Here is a 23367-nt window from a genome sequence, read left to right as displayed (position 1 = left end):
TTCCGAGGTCGCTTTAATTAGCCCCCTCAGCTTCAATTCCGAGGTCGTTTTAATTAGCCCCCCCCCCCAGCTTCCTACTCCAAAGCGTGGGCCAGCTCATAGGCACCAGAAGAAAATACCATTTTGAAGGAAGGACGCCGACCAAATCAACTTCCATCTGGGGACGCCCCAACCGGCTACCTGGCTACCATCCGAAATCGCTTTAACTAGCACTCGGCTTCCATTCTAGAAAGCGTGGGCAAGCTGATAGGCAACAGGAAGCCAGTACAAAATCGAGAGAAGGAATCCTCTCGAATACCCTATTCAAACGACCTAGCGTCATTCCTTGTATTACATTTATATTACCGACTTAGCGTCGAGACTCTTGTTCAATTAGCGATCTAGCATCGTACTATTTAACTAATTAACCATTATATACCGAAATCGTCTAAAAACGAATCTTTGCGTTCAGCCCTACCGACCAAAGGGCCAAATTCTATTTCTTATCGACCAAGCGTAATTGTCGTTACTTTAATACCGACCGAAGCGTCTAAATCTATTTCTTATCGACCAAGCGTAATTTTCGTTACTTTAATACCGCCCGAAGCGTAAATCTATTTCTTATCGACCAAGCGTAATTTTCGTTACTTTAATACTGACCAATACGTCATTACGCAATTCTCAATTGCTCGAACAATTTATAATCAAATTCCCAAGACACCATGTCGTAATATATGTTCAGATCCGACCAAGCGTCAAACCCTTTATTTTGAATAAATTACTGTTGTTATTTTATGGTAAAGAAGGACTCTCGTTTCTTGAAATTCATTTCTTTATCTCACGCCACCCGAACCAATCCCACAATTCCACGAGTAACCGCTCTATTCGTGGAATCTCCTGTGACAAACGGAACGACCCGTTCTAGAACGTTATAGGGTCAACGTTATAAGTTGCAGCCCGCGCGCGCGCGAACTTGTACAATGGCAACACCGCTTCACGGACGCATTCCACTACAATCATGCGCCGATACTTCCGCCATCTGTCAGCCAATGACAAAAGTGTAGGGGCTTTTAGGTGCCAGTAGAGGGTGCTTTTGACTTTCGTCAGTGAATATTAAATTTGACGTAGCAGACGGGCAAGAAAACGGTAGTCATTTTAAGAGTGCAACCGCGTCGATCCCATTATCCACGTATGCAATGGTCCAGCAGCGGTATTAGACCTCACTGACGCGTTAGTGGCCCGAGCTGATGAATTTGGAGCATTTTTCGCATAACTTTTGAACTACAAAAGATATCGGAATGCAATTTGCGCCATAAAATGGGGACAAATTGTCCCCTTCTAATGATGGAAAGTTTACCAAATTTTACGTTTACTTAATTTTTCTTTTTTGAATTTTTTAACCATAATTGTTGCGAGAAGCCTTTGCAAACTGTTTATTTAAATACTTTATATAATGCTCTTTTTAAAATGCATGGCGCCGATGAACAGTAGGCTAGTTGTCCCTGTATCATTACTTTCACAAATTCGTTTCCTTTCCTGCGATTTTATCCTTAGTGTAGTGCATGCACAGATCGGAAGTAAGGGGTAACTAATAGGATGTGACGCTGTTTCTCTAGCATTCTTTGAATTTTTTCTAAAATTGTTGTGTCTGAATGTTTTAACGCTTTAGATATTATACACGACGCCTGTAGTGGCTTCCGTTTATGTCATCTTTTGGAATGGTACATGAAAATGCGCAGGCCGAATGCGCGTCATTATAATGTGGTCCCCTCCTCGAAGTGACAGAAAACATAACCTATATGCTGTACCAGATTTCATAAAGATACAGTTGCGGCGAATTAATAATATTTTGGAAGGATGTTAAGTCATACAAAGTTCACAAATGTAGCGCAAAAGAACGAAATAGCCAATAAACATTTATTGTCATGTAGCATATAGGTTACAATTTTCTGTCACTTCGAAGGGGGGACCACGTAATGATCACGCGCATCCAGCCTGCACGTTTTAAGTAGACCGGGCGGCCGCATGGAAGGGTACGTTCCCCACCCTGCAGTAGTGGTAGTTGGAACCAGAGATGGACATAAAATTATTTTAAATAAAAAATTGGTTTCCAATAAAAGGCAGAAATTTTATTTGAAACCAATCAAATATAAATAACCCGAAGTTATTTATTATACGAAGCGCCGTAAATAATGTTTTCATTCGACGGGAATTCATCAGAAGCTTCGAATAATGTTCTCCCTTTCATTTATATTTATATCCGAAAGTTATTTAAAGCTGGGCGAGCCTCGAGCGGCTTTGATCGAAGCCGTCGGCTCCTCGAGCTGAGCGACATTGTATCGTTCGTCGGCACCCGTCTAATCTGCAGCGCGAGGTTGCTCGGCGATGTGTCAACGATTATACAAAAACAGAATTTCTTTATTTTTCATCGTATCAATATGAAAGTGACAGCAATGGATTTCTTGCATTCTCCCGATTAAATTGACAAAAAAAATTAAATCGGACTACTTTTAACGAAACGGGCTTTCAATCCTGCAAACTAATTTTATGCGTAATATCGTTAACTGAGACTGTGAGAGCGAACTACGGACTAACCCACATTCTTTTCGAAAATGTGGTAGTAGCAATTACGTATTCCAATTTGGAACCATGTTCTTGAGCCCGGTGTGCGCCACTATGGGGTGACTTACGTTAATATCATCTTTTGAAACGATACGTCACTATTGTGGCTTTGATACGCAGGTGGCGAAAAATCAAGCCAACCCTGTTGTAGCTAAAATTATGGAAATTGAGACGGGTACGAGACCAGTCGACACATTGTTTTCAAACCTCGTTACAGTAATCTGGGGTGCGAGTGGTAAACCGGCCATAAACGCGGAGCGCCCGGCTCGCTTACCTGAGCCGGGAAATTCCGAATAGCTCTTTGCGACGTTAATTTGACAGCGACCATTCTAGAAATGAGCTGATTTTGTAGGTAGCACATCAAGGAACTGTTTCTGGTTATGTATAAAAACGGCAGAATTCTAACATCGTATATCAATCAACTACAGCGGTTTTCGGTAACGAACATTTCGAATCGCTTCGTGTGTTATTCAAACGAGGAAGTTCTGGGTTATTATTTCAAAACCGTCGTCTATTTTGCACAGAGACATAGAATATAATTTTACAATATTCAAAGGATGTCTAAGACTTTCCAGAACATCCTAATTCGAATAAAAGTTGAAGCGAATTCGAAACTTTCGGCCGGAATTTGAAGAGAATCTCGAGGTATCGAGATCTCGTCCGAATTTTGCCAACCTGTCTCGAAGCTCTGGTTTCCGAGCCCCCGGTGACCGAGTGCTACGAACCGCCCGATAGCCAACGCCTGGTCACGTCGTCGGTCGCGCCTTCGCAGAGTTCTTAACTCAACTGTCATTGAGATTTTGAGGGAACAAAATTGTATTCCATATTCATCCAAAATTCTAACATTTATTAATTAAAATGAGGCATAAATCCTTTGGTAACTGTAGTTAACAAAATGCGAGTTCGCAAAAGATTTAGCATTTCATCTTTGACCGTTTTTTTCGTCGATGTTTCCAGCGATGCATCGTTTAATTGAAAATATATGTATTGCTTGTAGCTGATTTAACTACGTTTCATGACGACGTACTACTTTAAACAATCTCGGGTATTGAGACGCAGGTATTGTAAATGGTTTTTAGATCTTCTGGAGGAAGAAGGATTTTCTGTTTCAGATAGGCTATTCTTCACCGACGAAGCATGGTTCCGCTTAGATGGCCACGTGAACAACCAAAACAGCAGGAACTGGTCCACGGCGAATCCAAGGGAAATCCGGGAAAAGCCCCTTCATTCGGCGAAGGTGGGAGTCTGGTGCGCGATATCGCGTAAGCGAATTGTGGGACCACTTTTCTTCGACACCACCATAACTGCAGGAACTTTTGTTGCAGTTTATTTCCATATTGGAACCCGAGGAAAGGGACTGTTGGTAGTAGTAAGGCTAGGCGGGTTCTAGACCAGGTCCTCTGAGGGGAGCGCGGGGGCGGTGGGAAGTGAGGGCGCGCGGAGGAGCGCGGCGAAGAGAAACATTGGCGCGGGGCCTGCGGGGAGTGGAAGAGCGGTTGCGCGCGCACGAGCCGCGGAGTGGGGGAAGCCGTAATCGTGGAGGGGATCAGTCCGGGCCGAACCGCCGCGGAGGCCTCTCCAGACCGTCGGAAATTTTTCAGAGGGAGGCATTGACCCCCGAAAAAATCTCTATCAGAACTTGGCCCACCCGAAAATTTTTTCAGACCTAACCCAGGGTGGGGACTGTCCTAGAATTTTTTTTTCCAAACCAATATGCATCAGAAATTGTTTCGGACGATGTAGGGAAAGATCGGCGTTTCTCGACACCGCGTCTTCGCGGGAAAGAGACGGAGAATTACTTTAAACTTAAAATTCTAGGAGGGAAAGGGACACCACTACATAGGGGATAGAATCGCATGCATTCTAAAGCTAACAGTATTTCAAAGCGTTCCGATTTAACGTCGCTGCGTTTCGCGCGATCACGCGTAATTCGACTCCTCTGGAGCAGCCGTGCAGGGTGACGTCACTTGGCAGCGCGAAGAACGAAATAGAATTATGCAGCGTCAGCAGAAATCTTTTTTTCTCAACGCAGAGAAATAATAATTATTGAAACGGCGAATCTTAAAAATTAGGCGGTGAGAGGAGGAACACGGGTGAATGAAATGGAGAAATAATATACGTTTAAGATATATATTGTTACAAATCATAAAATTAAAAGAATAATATGAAGGAATAATATAGAATATAAAAAAATAATTAAAATTTATTTGGCTTAATTATCCCACTCGATCACATCGTCAGCAAATAGATTAGTTAATGGTAAATCAATAGGAACTTGCACAGGGTCTGTTTGAACTGCAACAACACTAGCCCGAAGCCCCGATACTTTATTCCTATAGGTATCAAATTCAATATTTTCCGCTTTGACGTTTCGCCAAGCCACACTCTTTGGGTGATACGCATAATTATTCCGAGATATAATTATTTGTACATTATCATCATCATCGAAATCGCCTAAAAACGTTTGATGCATCCAATATTCCTCATCATCCTCGAAGTAGTCGTGTATTGGATTATCGCATTTTTTAAAAACTTTTAACAAAATGTCGCCATCCTGATTAGCTTCCGCCTCATAAAGTTCTGCACATCGAATTGCTTCGGTTTGAACCGCAACATTTCGACAGGCCACATACATTTTCGGGCTGGATGAATGGATAACTGCCGCAGCAGCGGTGATCGCAGCGGTAGCCGGACGTTTCAAATTCATGGGCAATGACATAATCTGAAACCGAGTTTTCTTATAATTCTCAAAGTTACTAACACAACGATTCACTAAAATATGATAATTGAAACTTACGGTATTAATCGATTGTATTTCCATGCGTTGAACGATTGATAATATCCTTCAAAAGCAATCTTCTTCAAAGCAATTTCACGTAACACAAAAAATGAAAAAAGTGTTTCAAAGAACTGTCAAAGTGACTGCACGTTGACCACGATTTGAAGACAACTGGTCTCGCTGCATCTCCAAGCTCCCACATGTGGGCCCATGCCTAAAGTTGCATAGCTTTGCAAAGTAGGATGCCTTTGTTCTTCGCCATCTTCATCACAGGCCACTTGCATTTTCGCTGACCATCCTCACCTTCTATACATATTCGAATTATTCACTAACCATCCTCAGAGTGCACTTATCATGTTCATCGAATTCTTCTCCCTTCTTCTTTGGACACATCATTCGACTAGGTCACACCACTTTTGATCGCGTATCGAACGTGTATTGGACGTCTATTGAACCACTTTCAACACATAACGTAACACTTTCAACGACTATCGTATCACTTTCAACGTCTTTCGTACTACTCTGAACGTGTATCAAACCTGTATTGGACCACTTTCAACGTCTATCGTACCCCTCTGAACGTGTATCAAACGTGTATTGGACCACTTTCAACGTCTATCGTACCCCTCTGAACGTGTATCAAACGTGTATTGGACCACTTTCAACGCCTAACGTACCACTCTGAATGTCTATCAAACGTCTATCGTACCACTTTCAACATCTATCGTACCACTTTCAACGCCTAATGTACCACTCTGAACGTGTATCGAACGTCTTTTGAACCTCTTTCAACGTCGATCGTACCACTTTCAACGCCTAACGTACCACTCTGAACGTGTATCGAACGTCTTTTGAACCTCTTTCAACGTCTATCGTACCACTTACAACGCCTAACGTACCACTCTGAACGTCTATCAAACGTTTATCATACGTGTATGGTACCGCGTTGATCAGGAATCGTACTACTTGTACATAATAATTATAACTATCGTCTTAATCTAGCGTACATGCAGAAGGTTGGAGGTTGAGGAGGGTGAAGAAAAAACAGTTATGCATTAAAAATTGATTATATTTTATTTGTGTATTTCCCTCTGGCGTTTAGACCACCAGTTGAATATTTTAAATACATTTTGCATGGCACAGTGCTTTGCGTGTCTGCCACATCGGAGAGTATTAACTACGTTTTGCTTATTTAGGGATTTGATATCCTCGTAGTCATTGTCTAGCGTCTCGATGATCACGTCCGCTCACGTATTTTCATCGAGGAAATCCACGAGCCAATCGCGTTTCTGCAGCCCTTTAACGTATACGACATGGGGTGTGTCATCTTCCTCGTCGATCGCATCGGCTACAGCTTTCATAATTAGCTGTTTAGCCATACTGTACGGAACGTCTCCATCTTCCCAACGTAGTCCATGATGTGTTGCCACCAACCACCGGATGCTCGATTTGTCGGATTTTGTAAGAAGATATTGTGGCATCGAACTCCCAAAAATATAGTGCGAGAGAATTGTTCCCTTTCGTAGGATAGCGCAGTAATTTAATTGATTTTGCGCACCACATTTGTCAGCGGATTGTATTCAACTACCCGATCGTGCAGAATCAGACAGTAGGCCGTAGTATTTGCAGGTACGTTTTCTTTACAATCAAATTCTATGCGCACGTCCACGGTGCTATTCTTGATCGGCTCATTTTGTCGCGAGCAATCAATCACCACGAGGGGGCCAAATTGCAAAAATTGGGCCACGGTGAATAATGCCTCATTGCAACTATGTCCGTAATACGATTTACGAAAATGCGTATACATGTTAAATAAGATGGCGTGCCTATTCTTGTCAAAGTCCAAGTTCATGTCATCGTACGGGTAAAATTCCGAGTTGAGAAAAAGTTTTACATTGGTCAATTTGCAGTGGTCAAATCGAGTAACATCTTCAGTCATCACATTCTTTCGAGCAGTCCGTAGAGCAAAAATAATGTATCGCGGCTTCTCCAACTGTGCAGCTGCCTTCACGGCCCACGAATGCTTGGTCGTGCTCTGTAAGAGAGGATACTCGTACAGATCCCACGAGCGAAAACTGATGCTCAGGTTTTGTCCACTTTCCAAAGCATGTAGCAATGACAGCTTATTAACGTCGTTCAGCGTCACGTGAGGCATCCGCCATTGCACTTTAAGTAATTCAATTTCTGGTTCCAACGTCGGCGATCCTATTAGAGAATTGTTATCGTTGCGCGATCGAATTAAAATCAATTCGTGACGTGCATTAATAACCATGCGTTTGTAGTCCTCGCAAAATCCCAACAAATATTTGAGCGGGATGATTTTTCACTATCAGCTCATCGTGCCGTTTCAAGCCCCATCCCGCATTCTCCATATTTTTGTCTTCATCAGATGTCATCGATACATAGTTTTTAAGCGTGCTAGTTATTCCAACGTTTCTGTTACGATCAATCTGCACACCATTCAGTTCGTATCGAATCTCATCAAATATGAATGCCATGCAATTATTCCCCAACATCACCGTTGATACATCATTCGGCTTATTTATCGTCAATTTCCCCTCCAGGTAGAGGAAACTTTCACACGGTAATGTGTATAAATCCTGTTGTTGTATAGGAATTCTTATCTCATCGCTGTATCCAAACGTCGTGTTGACGTAAGGGTTGTATGTGTGAGTCTCAAGCTTGACGATGCGATCATTAAACGTCGGCTTCGCGCCAATGCTTAGAATGTCGGTCATTTTTCAACTTAATTGCGTACAATGAATCCCAGCGATTTCAAAAATGCAATGTTCGCAGCACTGAGCCTCTTCTTTTTAGCGTAATCAGAGCTGTTGCAGTTGTTGTTGTTCTTCTACTTGTTGTTGTTGTTGCAAACAATTTCGTTTGGAAGAAACGTGTTTCTGGAGTCGTTCAACACAAGCATCTCATTCGACCGCACCACATGTATTATCATCGACGTCGTCATACGTGCAGTCTGATGGTAATCTCTTCACCTCGAAAATCAAGCAACCGTCCGTCTTGATCCACAACGCGTATCGTTAGATCCGAAATGACCTGTGCGGTGATTGGAAGGTAAATGATCTGCGCGGGCGTTTCCGATATCTTATATCCCGGCGGTACTCTGGGAGAAAATTCATGTATCGTATGTACGCGCTTCCCATTGCTGTACGCGCCAGCGGTCACGCTACATTCTACGCGAATAATGTTCACATTCATGATATTAATCGGATCGTCCGATTCGTGCCACTGTCCCGGTTCTAATACGCGATTCGTCGAGAATCCCAGTAACGATCCAATGTTATTGGGCTTCGTAAAGTCTACAATGAACGAGCAGTACAGCTCACTTTTCATGGTGTTGTTGTTGGGGCGCAACACTATAGGATACTCATCGTTGTCGCTGCCATCGTTGGCATCGGTGCCATCGAGTTTTTGAGGATACCGCTCGAGTAATCGTTGTTTCAAATACTTGGCAATGGCGTCTAATTCGTATGAACCGTGGGGAATCGTAATGTATTCATGGATGGTGTCGACGCTGCTGTTGGTCTCATAGTTTGTGGTGAAGTAGAATTTATCGTTGCTCGAGTCGATGTTGGGTATTGTATGGTAAGTTTCAAGGGTTGTTAGGCCAAGCTCGTAATCATCGTCGCTCAAATCTATGGGTGGAAAGTAGCTCACCGCGAGGGTGCTACTCTTGCCGGTTAGAGTGAATGTTAACGACGTATTCCAAGCTGTACGACTGGACTCGTACTGAATCAAAGTGGTGAGAAGTAAATCCTTAAATTTGCGGGCAATCGTTTGTAGAAAGCGTAGACATAGTTGACCACAATTGCTCTGATTGTACTCCTGATAAGGCGCGTGATTGTTTTCGATTTTCACGACATCTTTATCCAGATATTGTACCAATTCCTTAGGCGGTCGAAGATTGCCAAAGCTGTCGAAGTATACAGCTCGACGCCTCCTCTTCGCATAAGCCACCCAATGAGTCCCCGGTCCCTCGACATTATCCAAATTCACGATATCGCTCTCGTTTCGACGTACTCCTCCAATAGGTAGTGCATTGCGCATAAAAACACCTCTAAAAAATGGAATACGCATACGTTTTGCCAACTCCCCCAATTGCGCATCTGTAGTTACGCCCTCGGGCATTTTTATTGTCTTTTCGGCGTTTTTTTTTTTGTTTCGATATTCCCTGTCCGCACTTGTATGGTGCGAGATAAAGTCCGCGACCTTCCATGGTGCGATTATGACGCTGCATTTCCTGCAGCTGATGTTGCGCCGCCTTATTATCGTTTACCGCCTTGGCGATCTCCGCTGCTCCACCGGCTAATGATCCGAGAACACCTAGCAGCGGGAGAAGTGGTAATATGCCACCTCGTTTTGCCACCGGAAGTATCCGCTTTTGCGATGCTCTCCTTACAGTCCTTTTGCGGGGTTTTGTTTTCATCTCCATTCCGATTTTCGTCTTAGCTTTCATAGCTGCCCAAACAGCTGTAGCAGCACCTCTTTCACCCAGAGTCGAGTCTCGCGCAACGAGGCGTTTTCGCGCTTTGTCAGCGAGAACCTTATCTGCCGTGTGCCTTTCACCGAGGTCGTTGCTACGCGAATATGCAATATCGTGTTCGCGACACGCTGCGTCCAACGGATTGATGCCTCGATCGCCTCTAGCCAATCGTTTTGCCAGATGAGTTCCTGGACCACAAAACTAATATCCCGGAATATGTAATTCGATAGGTAACGCGTTTATCGCCCGATTTAACAGACCACAACCTTTCTTTACTCTCTTCGGCGACATTCGCTGCAGTTTTTAATCAATGGTGCTGGATCGTCGATATGCGTTCGCTGCCAAGGGCGATTATAATGTTCCAAGCACCGACGATACTGCTGAACCTCAGAATCGGCTTTTATATGCTCAGGGTGTCTGTCCCACAACTGATCGATGTGTCTGCGAAACTCTCGCAGTAGAATAATCTTTGGTATATATTTCAACTGCTCAGCGGTTAGGTCTCGAATATCACAATTATCCGAAAGGATCAGAAGCATTTTGAATAATGAGCTGTTTTGCTTCGGCGCGAGCCTATAAATAGAGCGCTCCGCAGCTTCGACGTATCAAAATCATTTTTCGCAGTTCACGGAGAGGATGCGATTCGTGCGACAACCTGTGGCGATACGCGTGACTAATTTTGACGATAAATCGCAAATGATGTCTCCGAAAACGAGACGCAGACACGATAGCATGCTACCAAACACTATACGCTGCCTCATTTGTGGCCCATCAAATTGTGAAAAGACCAACGTGCTGGTCAGCTTGTTGGAAAGTCCTCACGGCGTGTGCTTCGAGAACGTGTACGTGTATTCCAAGTCGTTGCAACAGCCAAAATATAAGTATTTGGAGAATTTATTGACTCCGATAGATGAAATTGGCTACTTTACATTTTCAAATAACAGTGACGTCATCCCACCGAGCGAATCGCTTCCGAATTCCATTTTTATCTTTGATGACGTGGCATGCGACAAGCAAGATACGATAAGGGAATACTTTGCAATGGGGCGCCACTCGAACGTCGACTGCTTCTATCTCTGTCAGACGTATGCAAAGATTCCCAAACATCTTATACGCGACAATGCGAATCTGTTGATACTGTTTAAGCAGGATGGTACCAACTTGAAACATGTGTACAACGATCGTGTAAACACTGATATGTCTTACGAGGATTTCTGCGCTTTGTGTCATAATTGTTGGCAGCGGGAGTATGGTTTCATGGTGATAGATAAAGATAGCGCAATGTCCAATGGACGTTATAGAAAGGGATTTAACGAGTTTGCGGTACCGTGAGATGCTCAATCGTCGTCAACACGTCGGTGGGAAAGCAACGTCTGCGATACAATGATGATTAGTAGTCAGGAGATTAAGGATCGCGAGAGAATAGCGATGGAAATTGCAAAAACCAGCGAATCCATTCGCAGGAAACATCAGTCTTTGAAGCCTGACAAGATGGATGAAGATATCGCGCTGGAAAGATACTTTAAACCTATTACCGAGCCCTTAAAACATATTGTGGAAAATACTGCTGAGACAGAAGCTGACATATCACCTGCGACGAGTATGAGCATTGAAACATTAACGCCTAAAACAAAAATCCGGCCGAAATGGAACGCATCGCGTAAAAGAAGTAGTATACAGTCATACATGTCATTGGAAAATTCGCTCGTAACCTCCACACCAGTTCAATCGAAGCGGAAACGGTTGAATGTCGCATCAAACGATTCCACGGTTCCTCCTGCGTCAATAAATACATTTCCCGATGTACAGTCACTCACAAGCAATGATGACGAAGACGTGTATGAAACTTCTGCCGATGAGTCGCTTGCAGCATCTATTAGAGAGCAACTCCAAACATCCGATGGGCAAGAAACGTTTCGCAACCATTTCGGTCCGCTGGGACAAAAATACATGAGCGCAATCCTAAGTGGTGATAGGGATACGACCATAGATTATGTGTACGGTGTACACTTTGGTGGTAGTGGAATGATGCTGGGGGGTAAGGCTTTCGATATGGACAAGGATGATAATATAATCATAGACGGTGTAAGATATGGAGAAACGCCCGGTCTGTACGAACTGATTTTCAAGAGAATTCCCGATGATGCTATATACACAGATGCAGATAAACAAAAATACAAAAGTATACTGCTGATGACGAATGCTCACAGACGTGGGCATAGCGCACAAAATCCCATATTGGGTAACAAGGGATACAAGTACAAACATGTAATTGCGCCACTACTACCCCGTGCATTGACCAGTAAAGCGGGGAAAGGTCTAAGGACACCACGAGTCATGGTGGTAAACGATAACAAGATCGATTATGTGCACTGGGATGATCCCAACGAGCTGGTGGGTCGATTGCATTTGCTGGAAGCGTCGCGTCAGGCGGGTAACAACTCGCCCGACAACGAAATTCTATCGATTATCGAGGAACTCCGTGAGGCAGGCCTCATTATAAATTAAACCGCACGCCGATGATGTGCACTGTATGCGTCGAAATGCCGATCAACAAATTTGGGGTATCGCTCGAGAAGAGTGGAGCAGCTGCAATGGACTATTACAAATGGAGCGGCATGCTTCGAAATTATATGCGTGATAACGCTCCTTGCGTGACCGGTGCCGACTTTGATGCAAAATCGCGCAAGATACGACGCGTAGCTCAGCAGGTCGCCGACACAGATGCCGTTAATAAACTATATGTGGAAAAGAGCATTAAACTTTTGAGAGAGCAGCAGGAAGAATTAGAGATGAAGCTGGTCGCGTTTCAGAGAGATATGCTGACGTTGCAAAACAGCGTTCAAAAGATATCGCAAGCACTGAATCCTATCCCGCAGCAACAATGCGAAGGAGAATCAGGCGAGACGGTTGAACTTGTCCAGAATTTCCTTGGGGCGGTGGAGAGCACGTGATGCACGTACACGATAATTATCACATCATTCGTGGCAAAGATACATCTGCGATCAAACATGCAGCCATTATCGAAATCCATGAGTGAAGAAAACCATGGCCACAAGAATCTACAACTTGTGGAGGAATTGCACGCTCCAGCTCGAAGACATTTTCCTCAGAGGCGCCTCATAGTGCGTGGATACGACGATCTGTGGCAAGCTGACATTGTAGAAATGCGTCCATACTCGCGATTCAACCAGGGTCACCACTACATACTCACCGTCATCGACGTGTTGAGCAAGTATGCATGGGCGTTGCCGCTCAAGACTAAAAGTGGCGCTGAGGTGACTAAAGCGTTTGCAAAGATATTTAGAGATCGATATCCGAAAAATTTGCAAACCCATCAAGGAAAAGAATTTTACAACACCGATGTGCAGAAACTCTTGAAAAAGCACGACATTAATCATTATTCGACGTATTCGGTGATGAAGGCCTCCGTCGTAGATCGTTTCAATCGAACTTTGAAGAAAAATATGTGGAAACTGTTTACGCTCAATGGAACCTATAGATGGACCGATGAGCTACCGCGTCTACTTGCAGAGTATAAGGCGCGAAAACATAGAACCATCGGAATGCGTCCTAGCGATGTTACCCCTGCGATCGCCGACAAGCTGCTAGTCACCGTATACAGCAACCTAAAGATCGCTGCTCCAGCGAGATTTGAGTTGGGCGAGTTTGTGCGCGTGAGCAAATTGAAAACCATCTTCGATAAAGGCTATACGCCGAATTGGACAACGGAGGTGTTCGAGATAGCCAAAGTACAGGCAACTAATCCCGCGACGTATCTGCTCGTCGATTCCTGTGGAAAACCCGTTGCCGAAGGATTCTATGAACACGAGCTGCAACGCGTCACCGATCCTGATGTGTATCTAGTGGAAAAAGTGCTGCGTAGAAAGGGGGATAAGGTATACGTCAAGTGGCTGGGGTTTGATAAATCACACAATTCTTGGATAAATAAAAATAATGTATTGTAAAATAATAATAATAATAATACATGATTCAATAAAATACAATGATATATATGTGTGAGCAATTTTATTTTACATAATTCCACTATTTTATTAGAACGAGTTAATAAATATAATAATTTTTATATATGTGCAAAGAATTTTATTTTATTTTTATGCAATAATTCCGCTATTTATAAGAACGAGTTGATAAATACAATAATTTTTTATTTTACAATGGTATTCTACAGGGTGTCCCACTAAGGAATGGACAGCGCGATATCTCTTAAAGTATTGTCGATAAAAATATAAAAAAATAGGGAATTGCATGGTTCGAGTGGGCCCATTTATTAGCGCGAACGAATTTTGTTTTCGATTATTATTTTAAAAGATACGATGGTCAAGTTCGGTTTTTCAAATGGAACTATTTTTTTTTGAAGACCTGAGTTGATAGTGCGTTCCAAGATAAATTCAATAAGCTTTAATGTATACACTTTATTTCCACTGGTTTTTAAGATATTGCGCTTGCAAATTTACTGATTTTCACTGCAAGAAACCCCTCTGGAATGGCAAAAACCGGGGGCGGTCTTACTGGCGCCACGGGTGGCACTGCCTGTTGAAATGGATATTTACCTGCCAAAGGTCTACGCCAGAAATGGCAGGCCCAAAGGCTGGACAATACTTTTCCGTCAGAAATGCTACTTAGGTAGGTACATCTGCGGTATCGAGAAGCGCATCGTTACTTTTATTTCGCACTTGCTTCTACGCTCGGGTGGCCGGTTCTTTTGTGAGGGATGCAAATCCGATTGGTTCTGATACAATCTGCTCCCTATGGTTGAAATTTAGTCTAGCAACTTTCACTCCTCCTAACCTAACCAATCCAACTTGCATCCCTCCCAAAAGAACCGGCCATCCGAGCGTAGAAGCAAGTGCGAAATAAAAGTAACGATACGCTTCTCGATACCGCAGATGTACCTACCTAAGTAGCATTTCTGACGGAAAAGAATTGCCCAGCCTTTGGGCCTGCCATTTCTGGCGTAGACCTTTGGCAGGTAAGTATCCATTTCAACAGGCAGTGCCACCCGTGGCGCCAGTAAGACCGCCCCCGGTTTTTGCCATTCCAGAGGGGTTTCTTGCAGTGAAAATCAGTAAATTTGCAAGCGCAATATCTTAAAAACCAGTGGAAATAAAGTGTATACATTAAAGCTTATTGAATTTATCTTGGAACGCACTATCAACTCAGGTCTTCAAAAAAAAAATAGTTCCATTTGAAAAACCGAACTTGACCATCGTATCTTTTAAAATAATAATCGAAAACAAAATTCGTTCGCGCTAATAAATGGGCCCACTCGAACCATGCAATTCCCTATTTTTTTTATATTTTTATCGACAATACTTTAAGAGATATCGCGCTGCCCATTCCTTAGTGGGACACCCTGTATAATGTCCCCAGGGCAGCATGTCAGTTGAATCGGGTACGATATACCGCTTGTCGTCGTATGGACTTAGAGCGATTTTGGATTCCGAAATTGTGTACACTTTGTGCAATTTCGACCGTATGCATGATTGCCTGCGAACCATTTCGATCTCCTTTTGCAAACACTGCGCGTAGTCGTCGAAAGTTATCGTTCTGGCTATGACGTTGGTCTTGACGCCTTTCGCCTTTTTCGTATCTTTTTTGCCATCTACGCGGAGTGCATACATTTTCGCTCTAAGACCTATGAATTCGGTCAATATCATCCAATTATTTTCGTCCTTCATCAGCCCCGGAACCTTCTTATTTAAGCGGGGCATATTATATGGATTGTCAGTAGGATAATCGCTTATGTCGAATCTATCGATATTGCGTTTCATGGACTCGTAGATATCATCGCATTGAATGTGATAGATGAGGCTATCAGTGTCTGTGTATAGAATTTTACAATTTTGAGCGTGCAGGGGAGACATGTACTCGTGATGAAATTCGTACAAACAAATTTTTTATATGTCTAGAATGTATATACGAATGTACCCACGTATATCGGTTTGTTGAATTTCACCTCGAGTTTTCGCAATTCAACAGCTATTAAATTTTCCAAAAAAAAAACACTTCTGCTGTAGAAATTCGGTTTCACGATCATTGCCTGCGCGCTATATCGCCCTTCCCAATGTGTTAAAAGTTTTATGTCCACCTGATTTCGCACATTTTCCATAGTTTTACCGAATACCGCGTTGTTCATCAATTTGTACAAATTTTTTTCAAAGTCGTTTGTCGCGCATGTTCTAAACCGTGTATTGAGTTCGATGTAATCGCGGAGCCAGGGAGATTGAGCGAATTGAAGCGCGCGGTGTATCTTTGTAATACGAAGACCGTCACTCGGGCACTGCTGCAGGTTGCGATAATGGATAACGTAACGCTGCTTATCGTATACCGTCGCGAGTAACTTGTCCTGTCTGCTGCCAGGTGGTTTGGCACGCGTCGGGCAGAACGGTAGATCGGCGTGAGCGTCGTGCAGACGTTGCGGATATTCCAGATCTACCTCGAGAATGTATCCCATGGGCGAATCGACAGCGATTGAAGACACGTCAAAATTTGCGACATCTTCCACACATTGAAATTTGGCGTATGGTAGGGGCTGGCACATTGCCCATCCGTACAAATTGTTCACGTCAAAGTACATCAAGTACGATGACTGTTCTGATGGGTCGTACGATGACATGTACTTGTTATTGGCGTGTGCGTATCTTCCGGAACATTGGCTTAAACCGCCACGTATACCGCGTTCGATAAACATGACCATATCAACGTCTGTGAGCAATTCGAATGTAATTTTGGTATGATTTAGCATGGCATCCCACGTAAGGCCAGGTAAAGTATAATAATGCGCTGAATCTAATCCGTAACTCTTGATACAACTTTCGCGAAAATTTTCAAAAATATCTGCCAATAACAAGACATCTGTTTTCAAATACAAGTCGCTGTATTCGCCCAAGGTTCTAATTCCGAAACGCTGCCAGACAATCTCGGCGTGTGCGTAATCGCTCTCGGATACAGTCTCACCCGTTAACGAACTGTAGAATGACTCGCGCGGTGGTAAGCATGGATCCTGCAGCTTGTTCGCACAATCAAGGTATTCGTATGGAAATACACCCTTTCGCGTCAATAAATTGAAATCTTCGATGGATAATGTTTCAAATTCGGATCGTAAAATTTGTAATTTATCCGCGCTAAGAAAAGATGCTAATTTGTCGAGACTGGTCTTGAGAAATTTGTACGAATCGATGAATCGCAATTTAATACATTTTCGCGAGTCTGAGTCAGCCGTATCTTCAACATTTTTTGTGAATGAAATGTACTTTTCTTTCGTTATGGGCAATACGTCAACGCTGCCTTCGAAAGCGGTAGCTATTTCCTCGATAATGAAATGCGAATCGTAGCCGGATAAATTATGGAAAACTATAGGGATGTAAAACGCATTTTTATAATTTAAATTGCACTCCGAATGTGCTGGGCCTCTAAACCGTCCGGATAGATGGCAATGATCGCGAACTCGTACATCTTCAGCCTTGAACGGTTCTTCGCAAATATGACAGTATGTTGCATCGCGAAATGTCGTCCATTGTTCGGGAGTTAAATCAAGCATGGGAACATTGCTGGTCAGAATGAGTTTGGCGAAGTTTGCAAAATTTTCCAGTTCGTTGACGAACCATGAAACACAATCCGCGTCGCGGCGACATCGATACGTCGACAGTGATGTATCGTACGAGCAATGCATATAATATGCAATGCTGTGCACTTTATGGTGTTGATACGCGCGCAATTTACTATTCATTTCACCCATTCGGTGATTGTCCTCTGTTTTTTCAATGATGCACTCAAGATCGGCGTACACCACGAAGGGGAGCCGCTCCTTCATACAGTGGTTGCTGAATTTGAGCAGATTGTTTCCTTCGCTGGGCAACAGGATGGCGCAATCATTCATTTGCCCGCAGTCCAGCGAATGGGCCTCCAACTTCTCGGCAGATCCAAAGTAGTGCATGCATCTGCAAAAACTAAAAAAATTTTATTTAATTTTTTTTTCAACGATATTTTTTCAACGTTTCATAAGTTTATATACATACCGATCACAGATGAATTTCTTTGCCTTCTTCTTTCTCAACTGTGCGCTCACCAGCCAGGATAAGTCCTTGATCAGCACAAAGTGCCCTACATCGCCGTGCTCATGAGTCGGCGTGTAGAGCAGATTGACGTGTCGATCCCTCTTTTGGCTGGTGAGGCGCAACGGAAAGACCGTCGATCCTTTCTCCATCCCGAAGGTGTACACGTTGACGGAGATGCCGTTCTGCCGCTCAAACTTCCCAAGCTGCTCCAGGGATATTGGAAACTGAATGCCCTGGAGATTTAGCACGGATGCATAGTTGAGGTATGAACTTGAGCGATCAACGTGTATTTCGGCTGGATGGAGAGCTGCAACCACTGCCCACGCGAAACTTGCATTGTCCGGGGATTGCACACTAATCGTCGCCTTCTTCAGCGACAATTTCCGAGGCAACTTGAAGTGACACCCGGCACGCAGCGGATTGTACTTATTAACATTGACGGTTAGGTTGAGAATCCTCGTCAATGCCCATCCGCTATCGCGTTCCTGGAACTCTTCCAACGATGCCAGGGTGGGTTCGATGACACATCGTTGGTACCACTCCTGTAGATCGAATGTACCGAAGAGTTCGCAGTTCCGGGTATTGATGCTTTTACAGGCATGTTTGTCCCCCGCCACAAATTCGCCGTTGAACATAGTGTTCACTTTGAGGCTTCGGCGTTTCCTCAAAGCGCCCCGCACATGCTCCAGCACAATGGTCCCCGCATCCTGGAGGAAGTTGCGCGGCTCGATATAATTCGAATTTAACACGGCACCAGTTAATACGCGACTATCGAACGCAGTGTCTATTTCGCGCCACAAAAGTCCTGTGCTCGAATGTCCGGCACCTTCATGCACGAAACGTCCGCGCAACGAATATTTTAATCCTTCGAGCCGCGCGATTCGAGTAATCAGCGATTGCTGAACACCGATCGATAATCGCGGGCGTTTCACTCTGCTGTGTTCTTCCAACGATTCGATGCACTCGTTGCACCGTTCTTCCCACGCGAGGTACTCTTCGCGTGAAATCAATCGTGCAGATTGATCCAACAATTGACGTTCTACTTCCGCGAATTCTCCCATGGTTGTAAATGGAATGTGTCTTTTCCGCGCAACACGATGCAGCGATTTGAGACTTTGTGCAGTTTAGAGTGCGCTTTTAAGACTGATACCATGGTTTGGTATCTCTGCCTAACTCCTTTGGCGTACTCCCATCCCTCGAATGCACCGCATGCAAAAACGACAATCCGTCCCAGCATGGTTCTGTGTAGTTTCTGCCGATACAGCATAATTCTTTCTATGATTCGCGCGTATGACGAATTAGCGCGCAAAATCATCCGACACAGTTTCTGCTTACACCGCATAAGTCTAAGATTCGGCGCTTTCACAGATATTATATTACATTCAACACGTGTCGAGACTTTTATCCTTGAAGGTGGGGCTCAAATTACATACAATCGCGCGATATGCTGCGATGTTAAGATTGGAAAACATTATGGAAAAATTGGTAGCTTTAAAATAAAATGCTGTGGTGGGGGAGGCAATTGCACCTCAATTTAAGCCGAGCTCTTGGACGCTATTCCATCAATCGCTCAGTAGCCTCAGTGACTTTGACGGAACAGACGGTACTCCGTAAAAAATATAGTGCACATCAAAATGTACAAACACAGCTTAAACGATTCATCCTGCGCAGCCGGCAACGATGGTGGGTTTCCAAATAAGTGCCAACAACAGCAGCTCCAACAACATCATCAACAATCCAATATGAGGTATGTACGCGTTACTATACACTTTTCATTTACTCATTCACTGTAAACGCAAACGATCGAAGTATCAATTTCATGTACTTGTTTTTTACAGTTCTGGATCCGTATCGCTAAAAATGATGAAAACATCGAAACCATCAATCGTACGGATCCTGGACGTGATTATCCACTAACTGCAACAGCTTATAAACGTCTAACTATAGGAATTCGCATTGGTATGGATTTGTGCCACGTCGAGATCGCCATAGCCGACAATAAAGGCAGCGAGTTAAGCTTTTCAATGTCTACGTGGAAGCTCCTGCTACAAAACGAGGTGGACATACTCCAACGATTACGCAGCACGCAACATCGCCCCAAAGTCACATTATAATTGATCATTTACGACTAGAGTTCCCCCGTATGCATGATAATAAACTTATTAAAATCACCGATAATCGCGTTGTCATATATATGACTGAAGCCACGATGTGTAAACTATTCGCGTACAATCATTGCATTGAACATATGTATACGTGGCTAACTGAAAATATGTACTCTGTAAGCAGTAAATATCCCACTTTCGTAGACGTTCTACGTAGCGCTACCGTGCCAACAGATTATGTAAAATTAATTTCTGAAAGCGAATACTTCGAACAGCATTCATTGATCAATTGTGAATTGTTAGCATGTGCAATCAATCATACTGTATATGATGCTCGTAATAAAAAATGTTAAATTATATTCTTTTAATTTTATGATTTGTAACAATTTATATCTTAAACGTATATTATTTCTCCATTTCATTCACCCGTGTTCCTCCTCTCACCGCCTAATTTTTAAGATTCGCCGTTTCAATAATTATTATTTCTCTGCGTTGAGAAAAAAAGATTTCTGCTGACGCTGCATAATTCTATTTCGTTCTTCGCGCTGCCAAGTGACGTCACCCTGCACGGCTGCTCCAGAGGAGTCGAATTACGCGTGATCGCGCGAAACGCAGCGACGTTAAATCGGAACGCTTTGAAATACTGTTAGCTTTAGAATGCATGCGATTCTATCCCCTATGTAGTGGTGTCCCTTTCCCTCCTAGAATTTTAAGTTTAAAGTAATTCTCCGTCTCTTTCCCGCGAAGACGCGGTGTCGAGAAACGCCGATCTTTCCCTACATCGTCCGAAACAATTTCTGATGCATATTGGTTTGGAAAAAAAAAATTCTAGGACAGTCCCCACCCTGGATTAGGTCTGAAAAAATTTTCGGGTGGGCCAAGTTCTGAAAGAGATTTTTTCGGGGGTCAATGCCTCCCTCTGAAAAATTTCCGACGGTCTGGAGAGGCCTCCGCGGCGGTTCGGCCCGGACTGATCCCCTCCACGATTACGGCTTCCCCCACTCCGCGGCTCGTGCGCGCGCAACCGCTCTTCCACTCCCCGCAGGCCCCGCGCCAATGTTTCTCTTCGCCGCGCTCCCCCGCGCGCCCTCACTTCCCACCGCCCCCGCGCTCCCCTCAGAGGACCTGGTCTAGAACCCGCCTAGCCTTACTACTACCAACAGTCCCTTTCCTCGGGTTCCAATATGGAAATAAACTGCAACAAAAGTTCCTGCAGTTATGGTGGTGTCGAAGAAAAGTGGTCCCACAATTCGCTTACGCGATATCGCGCACCAGACTCCCACCTTCGCCGAATGAAGGGGCTTTTCCCGGATTTCCCTTGGATTCGCCGTGGACCAGTTCCTGCTGTTTTGGTTGTTCACGTGGCCATCTAAGCGGAACCATGCTTCGTCGGTGAAGAATAGCCTATCTGAAACAGAAAATCCTTCTTCCTCCAGAAGATCTAAAAACCATTTACAATACCTGCGTCTCAATACCCGAGATTGTTTAAAGTAGTACGTCGTCATGAAACGTAGTTAAATCAGCTACAAGCAATACATATATTTTCAATTAAACGATGCATCGCTGGAAACATCGACGAAAAAAACGGTCAAAGATGAAATGCTAAATCTTTTGCGAACTCGCATTTTGTTAACTACAGTTACCAAAGGATTTATGCCTCATTTTAATTAATAAATGTTAGAATTTTGGATGAATATGGAATACAATTTTGCTCCCTCAAAATCTCAATGACAGTTGAGTTAAGAACTCTGCGAAGGCGCGACCGACGACGTGACCAGGCGTTGGCTATCGGGCGGTTCGTAGCACTCGGTCACCGGGGGCTCGGAAACCAGAGCTTCGAGACAGGTTGGCAAAATTCGGACGAGATCTCGATACCTCGAGATTCTCTTCAAATTCCGGCCGAAAGTTTCGAATTCGCTTCAACTTTTATTCGAATTAGGATGTTCTGGAAAGTCTTAGACATCCTTTGAATATTGTAAAATTATATTCTATGTCTCTGTGCAAAATAGACGACGGTTTTGAAATAATAACCCAGAACTTCCTCGTTTGAATAACACACGAAGCGATTCGAAATGTTCGTTACCGAAAACCGCTGTAGTTGATTGATATACGATGTTAGAATTCTGCCGTTTTTATACATAACCAGAAACAGTTCCTTGATGTGCTACCTACAAACTGAGCTCATTTCTAGAATGGTCGCTTTCAAATTAACGTCGCAAAGAGCTATTCGGAATTTCCCGGCTCAGGTAAGCGAGCCGGGCGCTCCGCGTTTATGGCCGGTTTACCACTCGCACCCCAGATTACTGTAACGAGGTTTGAAAACAATGTGTCGACTGGTCTCGTACCCGTCTCAATTTCAATAATTTTAGCTACAACAGGGTTGGCTTGATTTTTCGCCACCTGCGTATCAAAGCCACAATAGTGACATATCGTTTCAAAAGATGATACTAACGTAAGTCACCCCATAGTGGCGCACACCGGGCTCAAGAATATGGTTCCAAATTGGAATACGTAATTGCTACTACCACATTTTCGAAAAGAATGTGGGTTAGTCCGTAGTTCGCTCTCACAGTCTCAGTTAAGGATATTACGCATAAAATTAGTTTGCAGGATCGAAAGCCCGTTTCGTTAAAAGTAGTCCGATTTAATGTTTTTTTGTCAATTTAATCGGGAGAATGCAAGAAATCCATTGCTGTCACTTTCATATTGATACGATGAAAAATAAAGAAATTCTGTTTTTGTATAATCGTTGACACATCGCCGAGCAACCTCGCGCTGCAGATTAGACGGGTGCCGACGAACGATACAATGTCGCTCAGCTCGAGGAGCCGACGGCTTCGATCAAAGCCGCTCGAGGCTCGCCCAGCTTTAAATAACTTTCGGATATAAATATAAATGAAAGGGAGAACATTATTCGAAGCTTCTGATGAATTCCCGTTGAATGAAAACATTATTTACGGCGCTTCGTATAATAAATAACTTCGGGTTATTTATATTTGATTGGTTTCAAATAAAATTTCTGCCTTTTATTGGAAACCAATTTTTTATTTAAAATAATTTTATGCCCATCTCTGGTTCCAACTACCACTACTGCAGGGTGGGGAACGTACGCTTCCATGCGGCCGCCCGGTCTAGTGTAAAGAATACTCTGGATCGTCGATGCTAACTACCCTGAGTCGTACAAACGAATGCCTCTCGTTCCTTTTACGCGCCTCGAACCCTCGCCGATGCCCCTGACGTCATCGGCATTCATCGAGAATCCAAGTTACATTGTATATACATCTTACGTGTCCTACGGGG

General features: G+C 43.7%; 2 protein-coding genes across 2 annotated transcripts in view; both read right to left on the bottom strand.

Moving 5' to 3' along the window:
* LOC143376215 (glucose dehydrogenase [FAD, quinone]) overlaps positions 1-23367 on the bottom strand; it is a 349600-nt gene that overhangs the window by 166035 nt on the left and 160198 nt on the right. The window lies entirely within an intron of this gene.
* Positions 650-19034, bottom strand: LOC143376537 (uncharacterized). The gene is made up of 3 exons (XM_076827015.1): positions 17924-19034; positions 16167-17845; positions 650-741 (listed from the first exon to the last, which is right to left on the bottom strand). The coding sequence occupies exons 1-3, from the start codon at positions 19021-19023 to the stop codon at positions 650-652; spliced, it is 2871 nt and encodes a 956-aa protein (XP_076683130.1). The 5' UTR covers positions 19024-19034.

Source organism: Andrena cerasifolii, chromosome 14, assembly GCF_050908995.1.
Source record: "Andrena cerasifolii isolate SP2316 chromosome 14, iyAndCera1_principal, whole genome shotgun sequence".
Classification (NCBI taxonomy): domain Eukaryota; kingdom Metazoa; phylum Arthropoda; class Insecta; order Hymenoptera; family Andrenidae; genus Andrena; species Andrena cerasifolii.
This window is presented reverse-complemented; position numbering and strand designations above follow the sequence as displayed.